The sequence below is a fragment of the Oculina patagonica genome, chromosome 4, assembly GCF_052425735.1.
Source record: "Oculina patagonica isolate OP01 chromosome 4, crgOcupat, whole genome shotgun sequence".
In the NCBI taxonomy this organism is placed as follows: Eukaryota; Metazoa; Cnidaria; class Anthozoa; order Scleractinia; family Oculinidae; genus Oculina; species Oculina patagonica.
The window spans coordinates 6,119,598-6,147,136 of NC_135761.1; the positions used below are offsets into that span (position 1 = coordinate 6,119,598).

A 27,539-nucleotide genomic window follows, 5' to 3' on the forward strand; every position below is an offset into this window, starting at 1 on the left:
TAAGAACCTGTTAGGCTAAAATTTGCAAATTACACCCCATTTTTATAAGAACCTATTAAGCCTAAAATTTAAAAACAGGTTCTTATTTTCTAAAATTGATTAAAACTGTTTACTTTTGGGAAATAAGTTTGGACAAGACAAACCATACCAATCACCCTTTGGGAGTACCCATGAGGGGGTACTAGTCGAAATATCGGCCAAACTAATTAAACTTGTCCAAAACCTTTCATGGCTGGTTGGCTTACCTTCAGGAATTTTAGTTGCATAGGCTGAGTTAGTGTGCTTTTGATGAGTCAAAATGAGTCTAACTTTGCTCATGTTTCTACCCCTCGCGTAGTACAAGTGTTCAGAGAAATAACAAGGCTTAATTTGCAGCGGTGTCTTGTTCACTCTCTTGAGCGCTGTCCCTCCCCCCCCCCCCCACAAAAAAAAAAAAAAAAAAAAAAATTGTCTTTGGCAGTCAGCGAAGCTAACTGGGACGCTACTGGCGATGTGGAACATGCTCCAGTTCAACATACAATTACAGTTATAGTTACTCTGATTATAGTTATGCATTACAATTGTTACTCTGAAGGATAATTGGTCTTTATTACATAAAGGTGCAGATGTTATCATAAGTGCATTAGGTGCAATTCACAAAATAGGATAACTGAAACGAAACTTTCCCTCGACCTCACGGACAGGCTCTGAAATATAATGTCAATACACATTCTTGTGAACGTTTGAAAGCTTTGCAGTACGCAAGTAAATAGATTGATTTTAAGTTGGGTACACTATTGTTAATTAAAATGCATCTTAAAATTCTTTCGTTTTCTCTACAGAAATCAAACATCATGTCCGAATCAAATAATAGTATTTGTTTATCTCGTTCTTGATTTGTTTTAATGCTTGAGTTGGACCGTTTGTTCTGTCGAAGCGACCACAGGGTAAGCTAATCCGTTGTTCGTAACACTGATTTTGGTCCACAACTCGAGGCACCATATGGCAACTTAGATTTAACACAGCAAACTCACGTTTACATAGAAATTTATATCAGTAGTGAAGTTTGTTTTAAACGGCGTTAAATTAACTTGTTAAATGTCCTACAAAATAAGTTTTTTTTTCGCTTACGCGTGCCATGGACGAGGTATCTTTATAAAAATTAAAAATTTGCATCCTCTCTTGGCTGCTTCCCAACTAACCGAACGCCTGGAACAGGCTAATGTTCTTGTTAAACGAGATCGCTTCTAGTTCCCTCGTCATTTCAAAGTGACACGGAGGCTGCCCAAAGGTCTTTTTATCCGAAACCTTAAAATATTTGTATACTGGTGTAAATGTCTGCTTAAATTCTTCTATACGTCGATTTTTGACAGTTCACTGTCTTTGTTAATGAATTCTATATCTCAAAATCGAATTCTAATCCACTTCCTTTTAATTTTGCCAACACTTCCTTTTCAAATCTCTCATTCAACTCTGGAGTGAAGTAATTCTTCCAGTCTCCAACCACGCCCTTCCGAAGCAGCGAAAATTCGCCCTCTTCGGTCTTTATTGAGTAACTTGCAGGATTTTTCTCCATTCCACTGAAAGTGCACTGTTCAGCAATGCGACTGACGAGATCATCTGACAACGGCTTGTTGAGGAAGTTGGCGATCATCTTGACATGAGAAAGCAGATCCTAGCAGAGAGAAAATCCTTACTTTCAGGTATATCGAGGTAGTACCATATATTTCAAGTTATTTTTTAAGTGGAATACCGATTTGATTCCTGAAATGACTCAGTGTTTTTATTGGCCAGACATATTAAGTGGCAATAGAATAGTAATAAAGGTTTGAATTCTAAGTCTGTTTTCAATGTTTCGGAAAGGGTATTGGTGACTTTGAGACTGTGGTCAAATCCCGGAACACATATAAATAAGCCAAGAAGGTAGGTAACAGCATTGAAATGCAGAAATCCTATTCCAGGCTCTCACGCGGTCAGGTCAGGTTATTTTGCCAAGAGCGTGAAGCGAACGGGAAAGTGTTGTTGTAACAGACCAAAATACAGGCCTTACTTTAACAAACCTTTTGTAAATCTTCATATCCCAGGCTCTCACGGTCACTTCCTGAACGACTAGAGCGCGAAAGCGAGCGCATACAAATGAATGAAACAGACTTAAATACAGGCCTTACTACAACAAACCTTTTTAAAATCTTCATATGTAAGAAACAAGACATTGGGGTCATCTTTGTGCTTCCACCATCCCAGAACATGGTCATTCCAGAGGTTATAACCCACTGTTTGAAATAAAAAGATTATAACTATGAATTTGTTTGTGTCAGTAGAGTCTTGGACCTGAATTGGTTACCAAATTTACTTACCATTTCCTTCAATAAATAGTTTGGCATAAAATTCCCATGGCCCATTAAATCCATTTCCAAAACTCTTTAAGCTTGTCGAATGTTTGTAAAATGATACTGCAACATCCTTTGGATTGCGAGCGACGTAAATATATTTACACTTGGTGTCTTCAGTTGCACTTTTAGGAGTGATATGGTAAGGAAGGTGGGTCTTTAAAATGCGAGGACTTGGCAGAGTGTTGAAGTCAGGATGGGGAAATACTGTTGAAGTTGCCACTTCTAAAAATGGAACTCGCAGCATAATATGGCTGCTTTTGACTTGTCCTTCATTAAATATCTGCCAGAGAATTTCTTGAACCCAAGTTGTCCCTAAATGAAATGATATAAAATTAATATTAGTATATAGTATGCAAAAACAGCAACAACAACAACAACAACAACTTTTATTTGAATTGTAGGATTAAGAAATTAAAGTTACAATACATAAATTAAAAATACAGACAGTAAGTGGACTAAGTGGTCACCGAAATAGCTTTAAAGTTAGTGCTAGGCTCGAAGAAAGTACTATACAGGGAAATAAAAAGTGTCACGATTCCGTTATAACGGGGGGATGACCGGGGGTCGGTGACTTCGTTGAATGACCTTATAGAAAACATGACTATTTGCTCGTTATACCGGGGTTCCACTTTATTATAAATGAACATAACATGGTTAAAAATCCCAACTGGCAGGAGGCTGGAGGCAAACAAGGAGTTAAACTCGAGACAACTTAGAACAATTTCATTGATTGGTAGGATAGAGGGCTTGGACCAAACCACTCTGTCACGTCAGCTCTCGCGTAACGCAATCTTCTTTGACTGGTAAAGAGGCTTTATAATTTGGCTGAATCCTCGAGCTACCCTGGGTGCCAGAGGGGTTTTTTTGCGGCGACAAAGAGCGGCGAAGCCGCGATCGTTGATAGAACTGCACGATCGCGGCTTCGCCGCTCACAAATAGTGTCTCCTGCAAAAAGAAAATCAAAGTGCCCGTTGGGCTGTCTCGTGTTTCAGATCAGTAAAGTAGCACCCGTTGCTAACAATCATATAAGCTCAGAAAAACCATCTCCGGATTCTACAATATTAATTCTCAAATTTCATTCTCAAGCATTTGCAACAGCCTGTGCTATACGAGCATCGCACCATGTGCCCTTTCTACACATTCTACTCAAATAGTCAAACCAAGACTGCCCTTCCAAAAACTCAACAAAATCTTCGCAATGATTTCTAAGGTATTCAACAACTACAAAACGCACTATCTAAAACGCACTACGATTTGCTACTTTCATACTTAATTACTTACTTCCCTATTCGCCATCGGCGCTCAGGGCAGCAAATGACTTGCTACCGAGTCAAATATCTGATGACTAACACTTCGAAAAACGAAAACAGTCTCCATTTCCACCACAATCATAGACTGCAGCTAGTCGTATCTTTTGCGAACGCATGTAACGCACTCGGTCTTTGTATAACAGGCCCGTAGGGAGGGGGTGCGATGGGTGCGTTCGCACCCCCCCCCCCCCCCACGAGCCTTGGAAGTCCGCTCATTGTGAAAAAAAAAAATATATATATATATATATATATATATATATATATTAAAATAAATAAATAAATGAATAAATAAATAAATAAATAAATAAATAAATAAATAAATAAAGGGAAATGGTATTTCTGTACTTCGACTATTTACATTCAATATGGTCCTTTGGGTTGAAGATCCACCATTTGAAGATTCGTGTGGTATATTTTAGACCAAATTGTGTGATTATAGGTTAAATTCAACGATACATTCTACCTAATGTCCTTCATAGTCGAACCATTCGAAGTGCCATTCCCAGGCGCTACCAAAAGAGAGGAGACTGGGTACTTGTTGGGCTCGGAAACACCCAAGGACAATACTAAAAGATCAACAAACCGACTCTGACTGATTTATGTAATAACCATTTTGACACTAAAATGAAGCTAAGAGACCTATCTTTTTCCTGTTTTCCTTCTATGTGCTGCTGTCATTTTTAGCTAAATAAATTGTAAACTACGTTTTTGAGGTTGTGTTTCGAAAAATGTGATTTGAATTTGAAAATGTACTAGAATTATTGTCGTCGTTTTCTTCACTTTTACCTGCCTTTTCTCCTAACAAACTGTCTTCAAAACGCACGAAATGCCTATTTTTTCAAAATTTCCTGGGAGAGGATACCCCCAGACCCCTCCCCCCTACATTAACGCGCCTGCGGCGCTCAAGATTTCGTGCCACAGTCGCTCATACACACCTCCCATGAAAAATCCTGGTTACGGGCCTGTATAATATCTTAGTACGACAGCGAGAGGTCTGGCGCCAATGTAAAACTGTGAGTGGGACTGGGGAGAGACGCTAAAAGTTTTTTCTCGCCTCGCAGGCTCACAACGTTCGGCGCACTGCGCCTTTCAACGACTTAAGAGAACAAACGACTGTTTTGCAGTCTACCACAATCACAAGGAACAAGACCAACTGCACGTAACCTATTTCTAAGTTGTGAAAACGAAGTACAATCATAACATTCCCTGTTATTCACCGTCATGTTTTCACCGAAATTAACAATAGGCCATAGGACCAGGAATCTTTCCAATACACCACACATAAATAACATTTTATAATATACAGAAAATTTTTTATCATAACTAAATTTCCAAAACCTATATGCATTATTCCAGAATGAAGAAAATATAAAACTTCTATATTTTCCCCCTTCCCATCACCCACCACTCGCGCTTCGCGCTCGCTCAAAATCCCTGCCTCTTTCCAAAACTCTCCAAAATCCGCGCGGCCTTGGAAAAGCCTGTGAAGGAGGCAGACGCATTCTGATTAGGTTAGAATGGGTCATCTTTCATCAGCCCCTTGAAATTGCCTGGATGGGGGAAGGGATATGGGACGGAGATAATGTAATCTCTGGTTTTTCTTTCTACGTCATCTGCCACTTGACATTTTAAAATTGCTCAGATAAGGCAGGAATGATGGCGAAGAGGGATTTTAACTACATACGTAATACGCATTTTGCATGGGTCTAACTCGATAATGAATCCTCACTTAGACAACAAAACAAAATAGAACCGGGCAATAAGAAATGACTAGTACAAGATATAAACGAAAGAGACAAGTTATATTTTACGAGTTTTTAGTATTAGAAAGAAAACAGACATTTGCTTAGATGATATCGGGAACAGGAATTTTGTTTACCTTAGCGTAATACGCATTTTTTCATTTTGTATGAACCATTTAACTCAACAAGAAATCCTCTCTTAGACCACAGAGCAAAATAGAACCAGACAATTAGAAAGGGCTTGTACAAGATATAAGTTAAAGAGACAAGTTATATTTTATGCGGTTTAGTGTAAGAAAGGAAACAGACATCAAAGCGGTGTAAATGAGCAAGCAGCCTTTGACCTTACTGGCGGCAAAGTATCGTATTCGTATATCGGTTGTCACGCAAAAAAGGAAATAACGCTACTAGGCACGTCTATAAAGCCACAGGGCTTCTTGTTTGTGTCTTTCTTTAATACTGCGACGAGTTGACCTTTAGCATGTGTCTTAGTGAATGGGGGAATTCAGGGAATTTTGAACTGTTTTCCAAAATGGTTTAGTGTAATACTCGAATTGAACACACGCAAGGAAAAAAATGTCCAAGGGATCTACAAGTTGTTTTTTAACTAGTTTAATCAGCGCAAATTTCAACTTGCACCAGCTAGTAAAGGCACACATCTGGTTCGACTATTACGGTCTATTACATCTTTGAAATCCGAATCTAAAAGATTGGAACGACAAAAAAAGTTTTTTTTTTCTGACATATTGTCGACATACCTACAGTTCTGTCAGTTATTCTGTAAGGAGCAATCCTGTTTAAGAACAAAGCCGAAGATGAGATACCACATCAATATTTCTGTTTGCGTGATAACTTCACTTAATATTCTCCTTTTGACACATTATTTGACATATCTGAAAACTGCTCTGACGTCAACAACCCTTTACCCTAACACGCGCCAAAATGGTTTTCTTGTAACGCAAACAGAAATTTGACAACAGCTTTATCTTCTAATTCATACTTTAACAATACCCACCGCAAATATAATATCAAAACACAAACCTACCGTAAAGATAAATTCATTTTCCATGTAAAAAACTACCTATTTAAGCAACATATGTGAGATAAAATCTCCTTATCAGATTTGGCGGTATTACTAAAGATAGTACTTCATGTAATATATTACATTATACACATACCTCATAATGCAAACATTTACACTATATGTCTCACACGCGTAAATAAGCACTTTAAAACTCGACAAGAGAAAACGCGCAATACGAAGAACAGCATCCCGGTGCATCTTATCAGCAAAATGTATCTATGTAAATATGGCTATTTCTTACCTTGTTTCCTTGCTACTTTATCACTTCGTTACCTTACGAGAGGTCTTACACAAAGCACTATTGTGAGCTACCAAGTCTACTCGGATAATCTCGTGTTACGTCACGGTCACGTCGTTCACGACGTGACCGCGACGTAACACGAGACAAAAACCCTCTGGCACCCAGGGTATCCTCGAGCTGGCAAGATGGCCCTATCTTGCCCGCTCGGTATTTCACGCGTCGGTCCCGCAAGAAGAAGTTCTCTTTTTGGCCATATAATAATTCTATTTTTGACCAAGCTTGATCGGTCAATAAAAACACAAAAAAAGAACTTGGCCAATATCCAGCCATCTTGACCTCATGCTTATTCAATGCTCAACACCACAGTCACGACAAAGTTACAGAGGTTACGCCGCAATTCGCCAATGAAAAAATTCTCGCTGCATTCGTTGCGCAACAGTACTAACACTGAAAACTGTTAGCTACGCTAGGATAGATCTTTTGCACGTTCGTATTCCCCAGGTTGCATTTCAGAGGATTTGAATACAACTGTTTGCGTTTTTGTTCTTCAATATGCTAATATGGAGTCCATGAGCCAGAGGTCTATTTGTTGTTCTTTGCTTATGGTATGAATTCGAAAACGGAAATATGTATAACTAGGAGATCAGGGCCCTTGTATCCGATGTGATTTTACTCCGCAAAAACTAACTGGAGTTCAAATGTTTACAGCTTTATACTGACTCACCTGACTTGGGGTATGTGACCACGAAAACGTCATCCGGCCTCGTTTGAAAATTCGATATAAAGTCGCACAGCAAGTGTGGATCGGGAGTAAAAAGTGGACTGATTTTCACGCCCAAAACTTCAACGTATCTTGCAGATGTCCATTCACCTTCCGTTACTTGAAAGACGGGAGATCTCGCCATGATGGATGCAAGCGCTACAAACAGCTTCAAACGGCTACAGTTTTAACGTATATATTTGATAAACACGCAACTGAATAGTATGCCAGTTTGTGCAAGTCACGCAACTTTGTCTTGATTGCGCAATACCCCGTAATGAAGTCGCTAGTCGGGGATATTATTACACTACTGGCCTGAGCATTGCAAAACTACCTGAACACTACTTTAGTGTAGTTCCTGCTACAGAAAAAAACCGTGAGCAAGAACCTAACGTTTAAGAACCTGTTAGGCTAAAATTTGCAAATTAGACCCCATTTTATAAGAACCTGTGAAGCCTAAAATTTGGTTTCTTTTTCCTAATTAGGAGCATCTCGTAAATTAGGCACTCAAACTTTCCGCGGCATTTCTTTAGGATGGCAAATTGGCTGTGAAGGTCGATCGGCTTTTGATTGTGTTGTTCTTGAAGGTGTTTACCAATCACGGAGTATCTGTGCTCCTCGATGCGCAGGTGGAGGTGGCGGCTCGTATAGCCAATATAATTCGCATCGCAAAATATTACATTTAAATTCATATACTTCACTTTGATGGTTTACTGGAGAGGGCTTTGTTTCCGTGAACTTCAAATCTTCTGAGATTTTAGGTTTGAACTTCACGGAAACAAATCACCGTTATCAGACATAACAATTAAAATTATAGTTGAGCATTACAATTGCAATTACTCTGAAGGTAATTGGTCTTTATTACATAAAGGTGCAGATGTTATCATAAGTGTATTTAATAGCGGGATTCCTAAAACAGGGATAACTGAAACGAAACTTTCCCTCGACCTCACAGACAGGCGCTGAAATATAACATTCTTTTGAAGCTTTGAAAGCTTTGCAGTACTTAAGTTGGGTACACTAATGTTAGTTAAAATTCATCTTTAAAAATTCTTTCATTTTCTCTACAGAAATCAAACATCATGTCCGAATGAAATAATAGTATATGTTTATCTCGATTTTGATTTGTTTTAATGCTTGATCGAGTTGGGCCGTTTGTTCTGTCGAAGCGACCACAGGGTAAACTAATCCGTTGTTCGTAACACTGATTTTGGCCTGAAACTCGAGGCACCGTATGGCTACATAGATTTAACACAGCAAACTCACGTACACATCGAAATTCAAATCAGTAGGGAAGTTTGTTTTAAATGTTAAATTAACTTGTTCAATGTCCTACAAAATAAGTTATTATTTTTTCGCCTCGTGTCTTTATAAAAATTAAAAATTTGCAACTTTTTTGCGCTGCTTCCCAACTAACCGAACGCCTGGAACAGGCTAATGCTCTTGTTAAACGAGATCGCTTCTAGTTCCCTCGTCATTTCAAAGTGACACGGAGGCTGCCCAAAGGTCTTTTTATCTAAACCCTTAAAATGTTTGTATACTGGTGTAAATGTCTGCTTAAATCCTACTATACGTCGATTTTTGACAGTTCACTGTCTTGGTTAATGATTTCTATATCTCAAAATCAAACTCTAATCCACTTTCTTTCAATTTTGCCAACACTTCCTTCTCAAATCTCTCATTCAACTCTGGAGTGAAGTAATTCTTCCAGTCTCCGACCACGCCCTTCCGAAGCAGCGATGTTTCGTCGCCATCTGGGCCGATTGGTACCGCGAAACTGGCAGGATTTTTCTTCATTCCACTGAAAGTGCACTGTTCAGCAATGCGACTGATGAGATCATCTGACAGTGGCTTGTTGAGGAAGTTGGCGATCATTCTGACATTGGAAGGCAGATCCTAGCGGAGAGATAATCAAAAATATTTTTTGCTTTCATAACCCCACAAGCATTGTGCTTAAAACCCTTATCGTGTTTAAATAAACGTTATGATGATGATGATGATTTAATCTCTGTGATCATTCATTTGTGAAGGCTAAATGAAGACGAAGACGAAGTACCTGTAAGCTCAAGTTTTTTGTCTAAGTATTGCACAGCGGTTTCACGCTCTAGATTAGTGTTCAGGCCTGCGCGATTCAGGATAGTGCGAATAAAGTGCAGTGTGGCACGCTTTTGGAACCTGGATTTGTGTCTGTTTTACTTCGTGTGTTTGGTTTAACCTGTGGCCGATTTGGTGTTCTTAGAGGTTTTCGCGGCCACAGTGCCGAGTGGTTGTTTTGATCAATGAAGTATTTACTTCATGTAAAATGAGTGATTCACGCTGCCAAAAAAAAAATGTTTCTCGTCCGGATTCACACAAAAGCGAGCGGACGGGCGCTTTTTTCGTTATTTGTTATTTCCTCCATCGTCAAATTCTCCACAAGCGAACTTGCAAAATTAATCCCGCTAGGTAATTCAGCTATCTAGTCCGGCCCTAGCGTACCAAGGCTTCAAAATGTTGGCCTGAGCTCGTGTTAAAACGCAGACAAAAGCCATGTCTTACAAAAATTTCAGTTGTACTTTCGTGTGTTGGTTTTTGTTCGTTCCAACTTTTCCAATAAAAAATAATAAAAAAAGAGAGGCGGCCCCCCAAAATGAAGCGGGCGTGGACGAGAAACATTAAGTTTTTTACTTGGCCCTAGAAGGTGTCATATTTTAATATAACTTAAAAGTAGCAAAGTCGGTATTAAAACATTAAGGTTTGAGCCTAAGACTCTTTTACAGTATTCAATGGGTGTCTCGAAGACTCTGGTATTAAGATGGAATCCCGGCCGCCAGGATTTGAGTAGTTATTGGTCAAAATTATGTACCAAAATTATTTACACGTTACTGCTTCAAATATCTTATTAAAAAGAAACCTTTGCTTACAACACCAAACATTGAAAATCAATTTCGAAGTTCCACTGAATTCCACTCCTGATTCCACTTAATCGCTTAAAAGACGTGAGCTTTTGCCTATAGCTTGTGATTTTTGAATTTCATTTTCTCAGACTCTGATAAGAAACTGTTGTACCAAAATTATTTACACCTTATTGCAAACTTTTGTGGTACTGCTTCAAATATCTTATCAAAAGAAATCTTTTTCTCACAACACCAAAAATCGAAAATTGAAGTACCACTGAATTCCACGGAATCGCTTAAAGACGATTTTACAAAATGGCTTCACGTGAGATTTTACCTATAGCTTGTGAACTTTGAAATTCATTTTTTCTCAGGCGGTGATAAGAAATTGTTGTTGGTGTTATCACGGATAATTTAATTACTTACATCTTTACCTTTTATTAAGGGTAGGGAATAACGCAATATATAGGATTTAAATTATTCTGGTACTCGATTTTTGTGCAACTTAAATAAATATTACTCGATTTCTTGGTGGATTCCGTCTAAAATATTTATAAGCCGAGACGCCTATTCCAGGCTCTCACGGTCAGTGACTGAACGTCTGGAACCGCGAAAAAGCGAGCGCAAATAAATTGTTTGTACCGAAGAGCCTGAAACAGACCAAAATACAGACCTCACAACAACAAACCTTTTTTAAGTCTTCATATTTAACAAACAACACATTGGGATCATCTTTGTGCTTCCACCATCCCAGGACATGGTCATTCCAGAGGTTGTAAACCACTGTTTTTAATAAAATATGAATTAGTAACCATTGTCTACCCCCCCCCCCCCCACTTGCCTTGAATATGTCACCAACAGCCCTGTAATTTTCTGCCACCATGTAGCTTGCGTCCCTTTTTTCTGCTATGTTGTTTTTGTGTTTATTACTTCTTTATTGCTAAGCAGTGTATAGCTTTGAGGCCCTATGCGCCAACTTGGCGCCAGGGGACAGGTGAAGTGAAGAAGTGTATAGCTTTGTAAAGTATCGTTTCTTTTCATTTCATTAATTTATTTACCACTCTTCTTTTTTGTTTTTTATTGTATTGGTATACGCATTAATAATAATAATAATAATAATAATAATAATAATAATAATAATAAAACGGTAAATTTTTTACTGAAATTTGTTAAAATCAACAAAATAAATTAAGCGTGCTTGCTTTCTTTTTGTTGAACGTTTAAATATTAAGCTAGTAACTTTCTAAACGATAAGTGAAAATGGCTGAAAAACACAAAGACATGCAAAGACCTCACTTACCATTTCCTTCAATAAATAATTTGGCATAAAATTCCCATGGCCCATGATATCCATTTCCAAGGCTCTTCAAGCTTGTCACCATTTTGTAAAATGATACTGCGACATCCTTTGGATTGCGAGCGACGTAAATATATTTACACTTGGTGTCTTCATTTGCACTTTTAGGTATAGTATGGTAAGGAAGGTGGGTCTTCAAAATGCGAGGGCTTGGCAGAGTGTCGAAGTCAACACGGGGAAATACTGTATTGGTTGCAAAGTCGAAGAATGGAACTCGCTCCATAATATGGCTGCTTTTGACTTGTCCTTCGTTAAAAATCTGCCAGACAATTTCTTGCACCCAAGTTGTCCCTAAAAATAAAAATATTATAGTATGCAACAAAAACGTTTACCAGTCGATGCATTTTCTTGGTAGTTAGTTCCAGAAATCTGACTTCTTAATTAAGCAGACGACGATTACAAAAGTTCTCGTTATACCGGGGTACCAATGTATAAAGGTTCTGAAAGGGGGAGAGCAGGAGGATAAATCCCATTTCCTAGACCAAATTTTGTCCAATCCCATTTCTCAGCCTATTGTTTTCTCGATTTCCAAATCCCAGTCTCAGTTCGTTCTATTGTTTATTTGTTTGTGATTCCCAGTCCCAGTGACCAAAATCCCATTTTCCCACTGAACATCTGCCCAAATCCCAGTTCCCATTTTACCCCTACAGGCCCTTTGTGTATTACAAAGTCACATACTCCATGGGGAAATATTCCAACTGTCAGGAGGCAAACAAGAAGTTGTACTCGGGACGACCTAGAACAATTTCATTGATTGGTGGTGTACAGGGCTTGAAACCAAACCAATCGGTCACGCTAGCTCTCGCGTAACGCAATCTTTCCTATGGTGCCAAAAAGCGCATGCAGAAGCATGGAAAGTAGCGTTGTAAACTACTGTTTGCGCAGTCACGACAAAGTTACAGAGGTTTAATACGCTGCATTTCAACGTGAATAAAGTTTCACAGGACTCATTTCGCAACAGTACTCATACCGGTCACGCCTGTATACAATTAAGTGAAAAAAATATTGTTTGACTGTTAGCTACGCTAGTATAAAGACCCTTTAAACGTACGTATCCCCCAGTTGTATTTCAAAGGATTTGCATACAGTTGTTTGCTCTGTCCTCCAATGCGGCGCCCATAACGAAAAATCTGGAGACCGATAAGAAAAAATCGGCAGATTATATAAAAAGTGGTGAGAGCAACATCGGTAATCTTTATAACTTACAAAGATTACTGGGAAACTCAGCACGTGAGCGAGGTTCAGTATAAATAACCGTTGTACGAAATTACTAAGTAGAGCTAGGCCTAGGAACTTGCCAAAAAACGTCAAACAGAAGTACAAATCACAGTTTGATGTTCTGCTTTGAAGGGCGATAAGGGGGAGGGGGGGGGGGGGGGTCATGCGCACAGTTCACGAATAATGAAAACTGGTAAATCACGTTTAACGGAAAATAACATGATAGACGAGGAAGTCTTGTGCACTTGGGCCTCCATATTGAGTGTTTTAGGTTCTGCAATTGGGATTTTGCAAAATGACTGAGTACCTGTTCTTAAATATTTAGCCATCGCGCAAATTGTGTCCAAAAGAAATCTTCCTTGCACGGCTGGTCGGTTTTCACAGAAAAAGTGCAGAAACTAGTCAAGTATTTAAGATTGCTTTCACGTGTCACAACAAGCATGTCATTCAAAGTTCACGGACAATATTATTTTATAATCATGGATCATGGAGAATAAAAAACGTACAATCACGTTTCACGAGAAACCCCCTTACGGCCCCTCTGCTTTACTAGCTTTCTCATTAATTTTCCATTTTTTATTTAATTACAAGGTAATATTTAATTTGAATTTCGCCAAAAACCCTGAGATTGAGAGGCTAGTCGTTAGACCGTGAGGAAGGACTCACAGCAGAAACGTGAGAGTTGGCACGTCTGGAAGCAGATGTCTGTTTGTTGATCTTTTTTCATGACATGAATTCTTAAACGGAAAAACGTATGACTAGGAGATCAGAACCTTCGTCTCGGATGTGATTTTTCTTTGGAAATTATAACTGGGTTTCGAAGGGTTTACACCTTTATACTGACCCACCTGACTTGGGATGTGTGACCACGAAAACGTCATCCGGCCTCGTCTGAAAATTCGAGATAAATTCGCAAAGCGACTGAGAATCGGGAATGAAATATGCAGACATTTTCACACCCAGAACATCAATGAATCTTTCAGATGTCCATTCACCTTCTGTTACTTGAAAGACGGGAGAACTCGCCATGATGGTAGCAAGCTCTACAAACAGCTACAGACGACTGCAGTTTAACGCAAGACTTGACTTGGATAAAGCAAATGAACAGCATGTAAATTTCTGTGGTTTCTGAATTCTAATTGTGTAAGTCACGCAACTATGTATACCCCACAATCAAGTCACTGGTCGATCCGGGATATTACACCACCCGTTTAAGCCTTTTAAAATTACTTGAATACTACACTTAATAGTGTACGTTCCTGCTTTTTAGTAATTCTTTAAAACCTCAAGTCAAAGTTAAAGACAAAGTAAGAAATAGCTCATATCAAGAGAAAATAACTCTTATTTTCTCTTGCTCATATTTTGCATGTCAATCTTTATTTGTTGCATACTGACGGTCCACACTTAAAACACTGTTTGCTTATGTTTCACTACCCTTAAGAACGTGAATTTCAAGAAATCTAAGATGTAATCGCCATCGTGCTTATAGATATCAAGATATCCATGAGTGCAATATGTCTATCAGACTTTAAATGACAGCAGTCATTTTGGACGAAAACAAGCTTAGCAGCAAAACGATATTTCAATAATCTCTTATTTCTCCAAATTTTACTACTCTTTTGAGAAAAATTATCTCCTCCAAAAAATCTTCAAGATTTGTGAAATGAGCAGAGGGTCTTTGGATTGCTTGCAACGCTAACGAGATATTCACATTAAACCCTTAAACAGTGGAAAAAACGGCTTTCACCTGAATCCCCGCCTTAATTTCACTGGTTTCAGATCAGCTTGAGCACCTACGCCAAATTTAAATGTCGGTTGGGACAAGCACAGGACTATTACGCACTCGTGAGGTTAAAGGGACTATGTCACGGAGATTTCGCATATTTTTGGTCTAAACTGTTCTGAAATTAGTGGAAGGCAACTTAACCCATAAAAAACAATATATCCTTGAACATCTAAAGAAAGATATTACCTTAATTTGTGAATAGAAATCAAGCTTCGGCTATAAATATCGATTTCTTGAAGACCCGCGGAAACAAATTGAAAACGTTTGCCTAACGTTTTCAAATTGCAATCCGTTTCCATCCGCGCAATCCCCAGCTAATAATGCTAGTTAACAGTTTCAGTGCGCTAATATAGCAATTTTGAATAAAAATGGACTATTATTTCTAGGTTTCATGCGACACAAATATAAATTTTGGCTGTTCAAAAATCTGGTCAAATCCGTGACATAGTCCCTTTAAGAATTCGCTTATTCCCACGTTGGGGAGGCCCCAAAACATTTTAATGGGGGTGTGTGGCGCGCTGCCCGAAACAGATATCCTATTTGAGACACTCTATTCCAGACCTAACCCGTAAGTCGATGCCCTATATCTATTTCAGACCAAGCATAGGAATTGCTTCCGTTCCTCTTGAGTGCACAAACCATACCAATTACCCTTTCTAGACAAAAAAAAATCTTACGCATGCCTATATAGCTTATATGAAGGAGTACCTCGAGGGGGTGGGGTGCACTAGTCGAAATATCAGCCAAACTAATTACACTTGTCCAAACCCTTTCATGGCTGGCTTACCTTCAGGAATTTTAGTTGTATGGGCTGACTAAATGTGCTTTTGATGAGTCGAGATGAGTCTTACTCTGCTCATGCGTCTACCCCTCGCATAGTACGAGTGTTCAAAGAAATAACAAGGCTTAAAATGCAAAGTCACTCTCGCTGTCACTGACTCCCCCCCACAAAAAACTTTGGCAGTCAGCGAAGCTAACTGGGACGCTACTGGCGATGTGGAACATGCTTCAGTTTAACACACAATGACAGTTAAAGTTACTCTGATTATAGTTATGCATTACAATTACAATTATGGTTATGCATTACAATTGTAGTTACTGTGAAGGTAATTGGTCTTTATTACATAAAGGTGCAGATGTTATCATAAGTGCATTAGGCGCAATTCCTAAAATAGGGTTACTGAAATGAGACTTTCCCTAGACCTCACGGACAGGCAAAGTTATAAAATAAAATATTCTTTTTTTGCTGACGCACGCCATGGATGAGGTGCTTTCATAAAATTAAAAATTTGCAAAAACGGGACCTGATCTAAAATCGATTGACTAACATTTTATTAGATCAACATCTGTGGGCAATTTGCTAAAGACGACGTTCGGTAAATTTATGTGTGCTTTTCAAAACCTTGTTTTAAATTAAAAATGTTTTTATACTGGTGTAAATGTCTATTTAAATTCTACCATACGTCAAGTTTTGACAGTTCACTGTCTTGCTAAATGTCTTCTACATCTCAAAATCAAATTCTAATCCACTTCCTTTCAATTTTGCCAACACTTCCTTCTCAAATCTCTCATTCAACTCTGGAGTGAAGTAATTCTTCCAGTCTCCGACAACGCCCTTACGAAGCAGCGATGACGGATCGCCATCTGGGGTTGGTATCGCAAAACTTTCAGCATTTTTCTTCATTCCACTGAAAGAGCACTGTTCAGCAATACGACTGATAAGATCATCTGACAGCGGCTTGTTGAGGAAGTTGGCGATCATTCTGACATGGGAAGGCAGATCCTAGAGGAGAGAGAATCATTACTTTCAGGCTTATAAATAAACTTTTCTTGCTTTCATGAGCTCATATAAAATCTCTCTGATCCTTTGCGCACTGAATAAGCACTGACTGATGAAGACAAAGACGAAGTGGCGAGTGGTTGTTTCGACCTATGAAGTATGTATTTTAAGTTATTCTTCCAAGTAAAATGCCGTTTTTATCAACGACTTGCGCAGTGTTTTTATGGGAGGTATCATATTTTGATATAACTAAAAAGTTGCAAAGCATCTTAGCCTCCTTTACAATGTTTAGAGGGTGTCAAGGAGACTGTCGGAATACAAATAAAAAAAAAATAGTCACATTAAAAAGCCGAGGTCTATTCCAGGCTCTCACGGCCGCGGTCTGAACAGTAACTGAACACCTGGAACCGCGAAAGAGCGAGCACAAATGAATTTTCTGTACAAAGAGCCTGGAACAGACCAAAATACAGGCCTTACTGCAACAAACCTTTTTTAAATCTTCATATTTAAGAAACAAGACATTGGAGTCATCTTTGTGCTTTCACCATCCCAGTACATGGTCATTCCAGAGATCGAAAACCACTGTTGTAATAAAAAGATTAATTAGAAAGCAAGTAGAGAAATTAGTAATCTATAAAACTGTAAGAAATAAGAGGAGTGTGAGTAAATTTACCATAACCGTATGAAAATTTACAAGTATATTGAATGAATAGCCTTAACTTCCATGATATAATTTTCCATATACTTTTTCTGTTGCCAATAAACCAAAATGAGTTGCGTTTTTACGGAAAGTTGGCCACATGCAACCTCGTTCCCAGGGCTTTTCCCTTGGCGATTTGGCATGAGCAATTGTTGCAAAAGACCTATTGATCACAAAATTAAATGTTTGATTGCTACCTTATTCGTCCAACTAATCAGTTGGGTGAACAAGTGCCAGTTGATGGCGACATCACTTTTCCGAGAAGGGACTGAGCCCTCGCTCCATAATATGGCTGCTTTTGACTTGTCCTTCGTTAAATATCTGCCAGACAATTTCTTGAACCCAAGTTGTCCCTAAATAAAAATAATATTCTTTTATTGATTGCATTCGTCGCTAGGAGAACGCAACCTAATCCTGTCAACATGCGACGAAAATGGACCCCTTTGGTGCACAAACTCTTAAGCAGAGAAGTAATCCGTTGTAACAGATTGACGTTAAGGTTAACCTATTTATGTATGGCCGCCATGTTGCGCGACGTCATGATACGTCGTACAGCGCGCTCGCGAACCATGCCGCTAGCTATGATGATCATGACAAAACAAATGCCTGATTCTCCTATTCCTGTGTAGGGCTTTCCACAAGTTGCTCGACAACTTTTTGGCAACTTTTCATAATTCGAGCAACTTTTTCCCCTTCGCGCAACTTTTTTCCTCTCGAGCAAATTGTTGCATTTTGAGCAATTTCCAGACCGAAGATCTCCGAAGATTATCCGAGTCTTGTTCAAAGGTAATACGAACGTTTTCGAAGATGTACGAAGACTTTCGAGGAACATCTGAAGGCATTTCAACTTTCGGCTCATTTTGCATTAAAACATTACAAAACTCGTCAGCAAACATGACGTCATTGATGTCTTCCCGATTTTTCTCAGTAAAAGAAATCCTTGTTTTTTAGCATATAGTTAGAGAAATTCTCTTGATTAGAAGCAGCGTTTTGGATTTTTTGGAGCAACTTTCGAGCAACTTTTATTATCAGAAGCAACTTTTTTGGATTTTTGGAGCAAGTTTTGAGCAACTTTTTGAGAAATTACGGGCAACTTTTCGGGAAATCTCGAGCAACTTGTGGAAAGCCCTACTCCTGTGTATGCATGATTTTCCTATTTTTATGATAATGGAGCTTCGCTCTCCAGCCATTCGGGCCGCTGGGAGCTCCGCTATAACAATACTTTAACCACAAGTAGCCCAAGCGCGATATATGAGTACGTATCTGTTGTACGTTATTACACAACACTCGAAATATTAAGATTTGTATGGGGAATAGCAGGAAAAACAGATTTTCGAAGTTACAAGAGTCTTGAGTATCGTATGTCTACCTTTTCCTAGTTCTTGTTTGGCATTCCCCAGGCCCGCACTGTCAATTCACTTTCGGTGTCGTAACCGAGACGCATCACGTGACCAAACCGAAAAATTAACCGCGCGGCGTAATTCTTGGTTTTCACGTCCTGTCGTCAAAATTCTAAAATTCAGAATCGCGAGAACCAATGTTTTTATCCTTCACTGGCTATAAGACGTGCTTAATCAGTATATCTTATTGAAGGTTTTCAGCTCGATAGCATCCGCCGTCTTTAATATATAACATTTTGAATTTCGGAGTTTCGCGCGACACGACATCAAAATGGCCGCCTGAAGGCTGTCACGTATGCTTAAAACAATGTTTAATCCTGTTATTTTTAACAATCTGAACAGTTGAGGTTTTACGAAAAATCGTTATGTGAATGTTTACATGTTCATGAAGGTGAAATGACCGCTTTTTAAAGCAGAAGTAAATGCCGGATGTTTACATTGATTTCCGGCGAGCCCCTTCACACAATAATGAGGACACTGAGTACACCAAAGCATGTATCCTCTGTTGGAGGCTCAAACATTTGTCAATAGAACGATTTCGCTTAAGTCGACTTTTATATGCAAATGAGCACTGCTAACGAGAAAGAACAATAGGAAATAACGTGCGAAAAAATAAACTGTTCCTAAAATTCTAATTTGTGTGCACACAGGCGTGTAGTAAGTATGTCCTGCACACACTAGACAGAATTTATGAGAATAAGAGATGAAGGAGAGCGGATCAAAGATTGAACAGCCGGGAGCCTTATTTAAAAGACAATTTAAAGTCGAGCATATGAGAAATGAAAACTTGCAAGGCTATCGGCCAGATACACGCTGGCTCATGCCTGTTTGCGTAGAACGAGCGGATTTTTGGCTGAAAGACACCTAAAGGTGGATTTCCACTGACGTGTAATTTTTTACGTGCGTAAAAAAATTAGAGACAATGTATGAACGGCTTGCGTACACGTTTACGCAGGCCGTTCATACATTGTCTCTAATTTTTTTCACGCACGTAAAAATTTACGCGTCAGTGGAAATCCATCATAAGACTCTTGAAAAGGGTACAGTGAGGCCTTTTAAACCAAATTTAATGTTGCACTCTCCGCCGTTTCCAGTGCCTTTCTAGGCAAGTTTTGTACACAGCATTTTTCAAGCCATGGACACTAAAACAAATAAAAGTATTTGGACCACAACTTTCAGAATTTTTGTCTTGTTTTATTTTCCCATTTATTTAGCACTTGTTATATAATTCTTTTTAAATTTTTTAAACTTTTCTATTGCTTTTAAACTTGATAAGCATATCATGGTTTTCCAGCCAGATTGGACTCTTGGACGGACAGATAAATTCCCACTTGTTCAGAAAATAATAATGGTATCTGTTTTTCTGTCGCGTGAACCGACCGAATAGAACTGGGAACTAACTACAGGAATAAATAAGACGTGAACAGAGATCAAGTTTGGCAAAACAAGAACTCGTCGGGAAAAACACAAAGCAAAATACTCCTGAAAAGGTCGAAAAGGACCAAAACAAAATATAAACGAAAGAGACAAATTGTATTTGACAAGTTCTATTAGATTCAGTAAACAGACTACAGTTGGCTAGTGTAAACAATTACCTTGGTCGCTCTAGGGAAGTATCGTATATCGTTTATAAGGCTTATATACCAGATGTCACGCTAAAAGATTATGTTGAACAAACATACTTTTATTTAGTATAGGTTAGTTCATTTTTAAACAAATTTCGTGAAAATTATTTAAGACCCCGCTGTCATCGCTTCTGCATGCCATTTATTTTGTTTGGTGCTGTTTGGCAAAAGAAATCCCTATTGTTCTTCCTCATTAGCATTTAATGGTACTCATTAGCATATAAAAATCGACTTATGCGAAATCGCTTCAATGAAAAAGCACCCTTCTCATGGGTTTATGCATACATTCTTGCCTCCCTAGGGGACAACGAAAAGTAATGTCTCAGCATGATTTGCATTCTGTAATCGCTTGCAGAGCCTGATTTCTCTGAAGAACACCGCAGAAGGCGGTCAAAAATTTATTTGTTTTTACATTTCAGATCTGTGTTAAACGTTTTTATATCATGTATTAAGAGGTCAGGATCTTTGTCTCCGATGTGATTTAAATTTAGAAATGATAACTGGGTTCATCTGACTGACCTGACTTGGGGTATGTGGCGACGAAAACATCATCCGGCCTCGTCTGAAAATTCGAGATGAAGTCGCAAAGCAACTGAGGATCGGGAGTGAAACCTACAGGCATTTTGACTCCCAAAACATCAATGAATCTTTCAGATGTCCATTCACCTTCTGTTACTTGAAAGACGGGAGAACTCGCCATAATGGTCGCAAGCACTGCAAACAGCTACAAACGACTAAAGTTTAACGCAAGACTGTGGATAAACACGCAATTAAACAACTGCACAGCATGACAATGTGGTTTATGAATTCTGATTGTGTAAGTCACGCAAATATGTTTTGATTGCGCAATACCCCGCAATCGAATCAATGGAGTCTTAGGCCAGGTTCACACTAGCGGCATAACATAACGACATGTACATCACAACATAAAGAAAAGTTCAGTTCTTTCCTTATGTCGTTATGCTTATGTCATTATGCTGCAACTACGTCGCTATGTTATGTTGTTTACACTGGTGACATAAAACATCAACGTGAGGTGCTTTTTGCATTTGCGTGACCTTGCCGTTATGTCGTTGTGTCGCATTGTGAACCAGGCCTTTCAAATGTGCGAGGCGTGCGAGGCAAGGGAGCGAGGCATGCGAGGCGAGGCAGCAAGGCATGCGAGGCAGAAGCCCCCACTCCAGAGTGTCCCTACTCTAAACTGTAGGCTAATCGGAGTGCAATTTAGGCTAACAAAAGTGCTATTTAGGCTTACCGGAATGGATCACACGCCTCGCTGCCTCGCACTTTGTGACAACCCGAGTTAATAGTTATTTATTACAATTGCTATCATTTGTACTGCTAATTACCTATTATATGTCTTATATGTAAAAGGCCAGTCATTCTTGGCATAGGTTGCAGCCCCGACTGTCACTGACATTTGCGGTCACTAACAGAACTCCTGGAACGCTCATGTGCTCGAGGAAAACGCGTAAAGCGAGCACGAACGCGTTTTTCCTACCGAAGAGCCTGGAATAGGCCAATATACAGGCCTTACTGCAACAAACATTTTGTAAGTCTTCAAATTTAAGAAACAAGACATTGGGGTCATCTTTGTGCTTCCACCATCCAAGAACATGGTCATCGACATGGCCTCCCAGAATACCGGTAACTCAGCTCGTAGCTCAGTTGGTTAAAGCGCCCAACCGGTATCTGGGAGGCCATGGGTTCGATTCCCGTCGGAGACTCAGAATTTTTCTTTGTCTTATGCTCGTGTCATTGTCGAAAAATAGGCCTTATGCATGATAACGTCATAAGCTCAAAATTCACCACCAAGCCTCATTTGCGCAAATTATTTGCAACCTTTCGCCATCTTCATGCAGTTTTCTTGTGGGTTTTCTTTTCATCTTTGCTGCGTTGGAAATTCGTTCATGATAATATTTACAAGTTTGCACTTTGAAAGCGAGGCTTGGTGGTGAAACTAGCCAGGTTGACGTAATCATGCATAATGGCTATTCATCTTCATTTTTTTTTATCACCGAGCTTAAAATTTACCATCTTTATTATTTACTACACTCTTGATGATTTTGACATTCCTGATCCTAGCAGTATGCAGGACGCGTGTCACATATCAACCTAGTAAATGGCCCAGCTCACCACGAGTCTCTCGTAGCTCAGTTGGCTAGAGCGCCCAACCGGTATCTGGGAGGCCATTGGCTAGATTCCCGTCGAGCCCATTTTTCATGTAGCACTGAAAAGACAAAACTGTTTTCGCTCAGTCAAAAACTAGATGGCTGAAATTTGTAGTTTTTGTGTTCCTATTAATGAAAAGTATTTAAACTTTAATGCAATTATTTTTCACCTTTTTAGGTGTTTTTGCATCGTTTCATAGATCTTAAGTACCTTTCAGTTAATTTGGCTTTTCTGAAGATGGCGGATCCAAGATGGCGGCTTTTTTGATATCATGCTGTCACACGATGTGACGTCATCATAGATGGGGCTGTCTAGAAAGCCCGGTCTGAATAGGATTAACTTATCAATGCCTATTTTAATGATTACACCATTATGAACAGATTAGTTTTTTCACTTGAATGAAACCTGTTATTAAGTTTTCGCACACGAGTTGCTCGGAGATGAATAGCAAAAGATATCCGATGTCGCCCTATGTGAAGGAATTCAAGAGAGTCTTCGACGTCTTTGATTACGGATTCCGCACCGTGGATTCCGGATCAAGTTCAACGATTGGATTCCGGATTTTATGCCTGTGTATCGGGGATTGCAAACTTCGATAAATTCCGGATTCTCCGGCAGTAAAACTTTTTCGTTCTGTTTTTTTTTTTTTTCCTTTTTTAACTGTACATTCGTACTTCGTGCGAAATGTGGTGGCCTAATAATCCTTATCAAGAATGAATTCTTTGAACACACTTTGAAATGAATGTATAAACAATACTAAGAATTTAAGCCTTGCCTTTTGTTTAATCAGTTTGGTCGAACAGTGAATAAAGAAGCAGAGTATTTTACAATCTCTTGATTGGTCTTAAAGCGGTTTTCACTTGAGTGTCGAAAGTAAATTGCGTTTGCTTTGGTTTTGAGTTAGTACGCTCAGTAATTGGCTTAAAAATCTCGCGTCACTTTCTCACCCAATCAGAACTAAAACCAAAACCAATCGTGACTGGCTAGCGCACGTTTTCCCGCGCTTTGTGTCAGCTACATGCATTTGCTTCGAGTTTTGATTGGTTCACTGGATTGTCTGTGTCCTTTGTGATTGGCCAGAGTAATTACTTTGGTTTTGGTTTTACGACACTCAATTGAAAACTGCTCTATATCGACCCTGACGACAACCAATCAGGTTTGGTTTGAGCAATATCATTGTCAACATGTTTAGTTGACTGACCCGCCTACCTCACACAGAACGGCGAACAATTTAAATCCCGCCTTTTGTGTGTGGACTGTGTGTGTCTCGACGTACCTTATTGTTACTTATTTTCGCGGGAACTTAACATCACGAAAATGGAACGGGCATATTTCGCGGAACGTTAATATTCGCAAGTTGGCCTAAAATACGTTCAAAGCATTTAAGATACGTCAAAATTAAACGTGAAAAGAAGTTTTTTCGGGTCTTTAACTAAATCCCGCGAAAATAAATAATAAGGTATTATGCGTACGAGACGAAAATTTAATTCAACATTCAACATCATACATTGTCATTAACAAAGAAGTCGAAAACAAGAGCTTTTTCCACAAAACACTTTAAGCTTATTTTGTCTTTCACAGATTGGTTCACTATTGTTGGTATTTTTCAAACATAATTCAAAAATATTTTCTTTTCTAATTAGCATACATGGTCGCCTTTTTTAAAAACAATAAGTTGATAAGTTCGCTTCAGCTTGTATAGTGCTCCGATTTCCTTTAAGGTAAGTCCATCCTGTTGGCTGACTTGAATATCGATTGTATCAGATCCCCGATATCGGTTTCTATCGATTGACAACGCCTGGAGCAATTTGATCTTCGAATCCGTCAGATGGATTCGCATGGACTTTCAAACAGACTTTCAAACCTCGACTTCGTCTCAGTCCATAAACACGCAAAAAAGAACGAGGCCAATATCCTGCCATCTTGACCGAACAAGGTCAGTTGTCAATAAGGATTATTATATGACTTTTTTCGAGCACTGAAAATGAAGCTCGTTATATGCACAATCAATGGCGCACGCTAAAATAATTTCACTGGCTTAAAAGTTAAATGAGTGACTTGTGAGTGACTGCTTTCTAAAGGGTTTAGTAGCCTTAGAAATCGTCCAGCTAAGGCGTACTTGAGAAAAATTATTTAATAAGCTTATTGCCCACAGAGACCATTATCGGCTTGATGCATGTGCAGCTCTTAATGAACTGAAATGAGTACATTACAACACTGTGTTATAAACCACAATGCAAATAATGTTACTATAAACACTAAAGTGCCTGTTACCGTTTCTGTAAACTAATAAACATACTTGTTTTTTTTTACACAAAGTGTATGCGGCTACGTTACAATAGACAAGTTGAAAGTCTAACATAAGGAACGGAACTAATTCGACAACATAAAGTTTCAACGGGAAAAATGAAGAATGTAACAACAGAAGCGCCGAGTACAGCTCAAGCAACAAAGATCAGCGATCAAGAACCCAGACTCAGCTACGATGACCCGGTATTCATAGCATATATTGTTATCATGACAATCATCTTGGTAGTGGGATTTGTCGGCAATGTTCTGACTATAGTCGTGTTAAGATGCAAAGAACACAGGAACAAAAACATCACTCCACTTATGATCAACCTAGCGATCGCTGACATTATTATCATCGTGTTTGGCTACCCAGTGGTTGTTGCCGCAAACGTCTCCTCTTCCGGGCTCGACATTCGTAAGAGCCAGGCGCAGTGTGTGTGGTCAGGATTTATCAACGGTTCTGTTGGGATCGCTTCCATCGCCAACTTAACAATGATGAGCGTTATAATGTTCACTTCTTTTAAGAGGCTCGGACACACGACACGAATTCCAAGAAACAAAATGGCCGCGATTATCACCTTCACATGGCTGTACGGAGTGATGGCAATGTTTCCGCCGTTAGTAGGCTGGAACGAGTTCGTCCCAGGCGCCGCCGCGATTAGTTGCTGCCCTAACTGGGTAGCCAAATCAAAGGCTGGAATGGCATACAACGCTTTGTTGGTTTTCATTGGCTTTATACTTCCGCTGGGCGTTATTATCTTTTGTTATTACCGGATTTACAGGCAAGTAAAGGAGGGGAGCAGAGAGCGTGCTCAAGAAGAGAGTTGATGGGGGAGGGGGTGCAATGACCGATTCCCTCTACGGCGCGCGCCTGCAGGGAATCATGGTAGTTGTATTCATCAAACCATGTGTGAGGTCGCGCGAGACTTAGCAACGATGAATACAACTACCGTGATTCCCTGCAGGCGCGCGCCATAGTTACTTGTATTAGCATGACGAAGTATAACTAAGCTTAAACTCAAAATTATAAACGCTTTAAATTTTCAAAATCCTTTGCTTTCAACCCAAAAGTTAAGAAAATCAGTACGCCGCATACGCAATGAATATTTAGTAATTATCGTTCACTTTGTCTACCGACTGGCAGTCGTGTTTACCATTGTGTTTTTTACGTTTTTCTACCAAAAGCAAAGCTCGAAGCGGCAAAAACCGGAAGAGGCATTGGATTTTTGCACTTGACCGCTCTGAACGTAATTATTAGCTTATTTACAATCTATTTAGCGTTTGCAACAAAAAGTTATCAGAGGTAATTAATAGTTTAACTGCTTTCATTTCTATTCATTGCAGGTTTATTCACACGCAACAACCTGCGTCAGAAAATGCTTCAATTAAAGCCAGCCGAAGAAAATCCCAAATCAGAATCGTTCGCACGATTGCCATGGCGATTGCTGCCTTTGTCTTGAGCTGGTCACCATATTGCTTAGTCAGCATCATTGCCACCATCCGGGGAACTAACACGTTGACCCGTGGCGAGGCGGAAGTCCCAGAGCTGCTAGCTAAGGCCTCGGTCATCTACAATCCGATCGTATATACTGTAATGAATGACAGATTCCGTGCAACTTTACTGCACATCGTTCCTTGTGGACGATACATTTCAAGGGATATTAACCCAGCGGCAAGTTCCATGTCAAGTCGAAGTTCCCGTAAAGCAAATGTCAATTCTGATACGGAAAGGAAAACAAAGCAAAGCGAAGTATGATAAGGGGATTAATTTGGAATGCTACATCCTCTTCAAGAGCTGTTTTCAACACGTAGTGTACTAACTGCAAAAGAAGATTTAGTCTGGTAGTTTTGATAGGCGGCTTCAGATTCAGACTTGTTTGGGAACTCACAGTATTCGACAGTCCTATTCACCCCGTGTAATCTACTATGCACTTTGGTTAGCCTGTTTACGGTTAGCTCACTATATTTGTCAGGATAAAACAATATATGGTTAAAATTTACTAAATCTGGGAGCTAGCTCCCGGTTGGCAGACGCCGTGTGTCGTCTGTAATAGCTAAAACGTTCCGTCGCTCGTATGTTGAGCAGAGATTGGCAGACGCCGTTTTGGCTGTAACAGCTAAAACGTTTGCTCGTGTGTCGAGTAAAAATTGGAACATGCCGTGTGTCGGCTGTAGTTATGTTCGCTCTCATGTTGAGCGCAATTTGTTTCACGACGTGTGTCGGTTTTAGTCTCAAGGTTGGCTCGTGTGTCGAGCTAAGTTTGTTTACAGTTTGAATTGTGTATCAAGGGTATTTTGCAACAGTCATGTGTCGGCAACTGTTAGTGTGTGGTAAGTACTTAGTTATGGTTTATCGACCTAAAATTAAACCACGATCAAAATACACGCTATGGTGTAAGGAAGTAACCCTTCTAACTGGGCTGGGCCCCTCACATGCTTGCATATGGTAGCTCGCTTATACCGAGCTTTCGCATACCGGTTGGGGTTTGAGGGGTTTTCTGAGTTTTGGGGAGAAGGTGTATTTTGGGGGCATTTTTTCCTATAAATGCAGAGATCTTTTGGCGTTTGTACTGAAGTAGCAAGGTGCCTGAGCAGCCATAGGCCACAATCTTTTCCCGTGCTATCCACGCCGGACAATGAGCCAAATTATTAAGGAGTGAGAATGGTATACTAGTCCACTTATATAACTTCGCTACACGAACCCCTCTCCACTTACGGGGTCAAGACTTCAGCAAAGGAGAACCATTCTCCACCTCCACCTACCTGTTTCTCCGGTCACCTGACCAAAAAAACGTAACTTCTCTGGGAACAAAAATAGAATGAA

The 27,539-nt window shown here is 39.5% G+C and overlaps 3 protein-coding genes across 10 annotated transcripts in view; 1 reads left to right on the plus strand and 2 right to left on the minus strand.

The window, feature by feature from the left end:
• Positions 1-583: 583 nt before the first annotated feature.
• On the minus strand, positions 584-7,930 carry LOC144651293 (sulfotransferase 1B1-like). Its single transcript, XM_078511233.1, has 4 exons — positions 7,474-7,930; positions 2,337-2,684; positions 2,158-2,252; positions 584-1,654 (listed from the first exon to the last, which is right to left on the minus strand). Exons 1-4 carry the CDS (start codon positions 7,652-7,654, stop codon positions 1,376-1,378), a joined length of 903 nt encoding a protein of 300 aa, XP_078367359.1. The 5' UTR covers positions 7,655-7,930; the 3' UTR covers positions 584-1,375.
• A 344-nt stretch (positions 7,931-8,274) lies between these two features.
• Positions 8,275-27,539, minus strand: part of LOC144651282 (sulfotransferase 1E1-like) — a 52,102-nt gene continuing 32,837 nt past the window's right edge. Inside the window, exons 1-5 of one of the 8 annotated variants that reach the window (XR_013570279.1) lie at positions 13,809-14,061; positions 11,686-12,033; positions 11,074-11,168; positions 9,001-9,405; positions 8,281-8,968 (exon numbers count right to left, since the gene is read on the minus strand). Coding sequence is in view for 6 of the 8 variants with exons in the window: in XM_078511214.1 (XP_078367340.1) it covers positions 9,121-9,405; positions 11,074-11,168; positions 11,686-12,033; positions 13,809-13,989 (909 nt within the window). In the remaining 2 variants the exon portion in view is untranslated. Of the gene's footprint in view, positions 9,406-11,073; positions 11,169-11,685; positions 12,034-13,808; positions 14,062-15,205; positions 16,530-20,770; positions 21,321-27,539 lie in introns of those variants that run through there. The other 7 variants (XR_013570280.1, XM_078511214.1, XM_078511215.1 and 4 more) reach the window with 7 other exon arrangements.
• Positions 24,830-26,471, plus strand: LOC144651364 (melanopsin-like). The gene is made up of 2 exons (XM_078511301.1): positions 24,830-25,497; positions 26,060-26,471. Exons 1-2 carry the CDS (start codon positions 24,830-24,832, stop codon positions 26,469-26,471), a joined length of 1,080 nt encoding a protein of 359 aa, XP_078367427.1.

Excerpts from the sequence above, each read along its gene's own strand:
- LOC144651293 (XM_078511233.1), bottom strand. The coding sequence starts at position 7,654 with ATGGCGAGATCTCCCGTCTTTCAAGTAACGGAAGGTGAATGGACATCT. Across the intron at positions 2,685-7,473 it reads GGTCACATACCCCAAGTCAG|GGACAACTTGGGTTCAAGAA; the intron begins GTGAGTCAGTAT and ends CATTTCATTTAG. Across the intron at positions 2,253-2,336 it reads ACTATTTATTGAAGGAAATG|TGGGTTATAACCTCTGGAAT; the intron begins GTAAGTAAATTT and ends TATTTCAAACAG.
- LOC144651364 (XM_078511301.1), top strand. The coding sequence starts at position 24,830 with ATGAAGAATGTAACAACAGAAGCGCCGAGTACAGCTCAAGCAACAAAG. Across the intron at positions 25,498-26,059 it reads TGTTATTACCGGATTTACAG|GTTTATTCACACGCAACAAC; the intron begins GCAAGTAAAGGA and ends TATTCATTGCAG.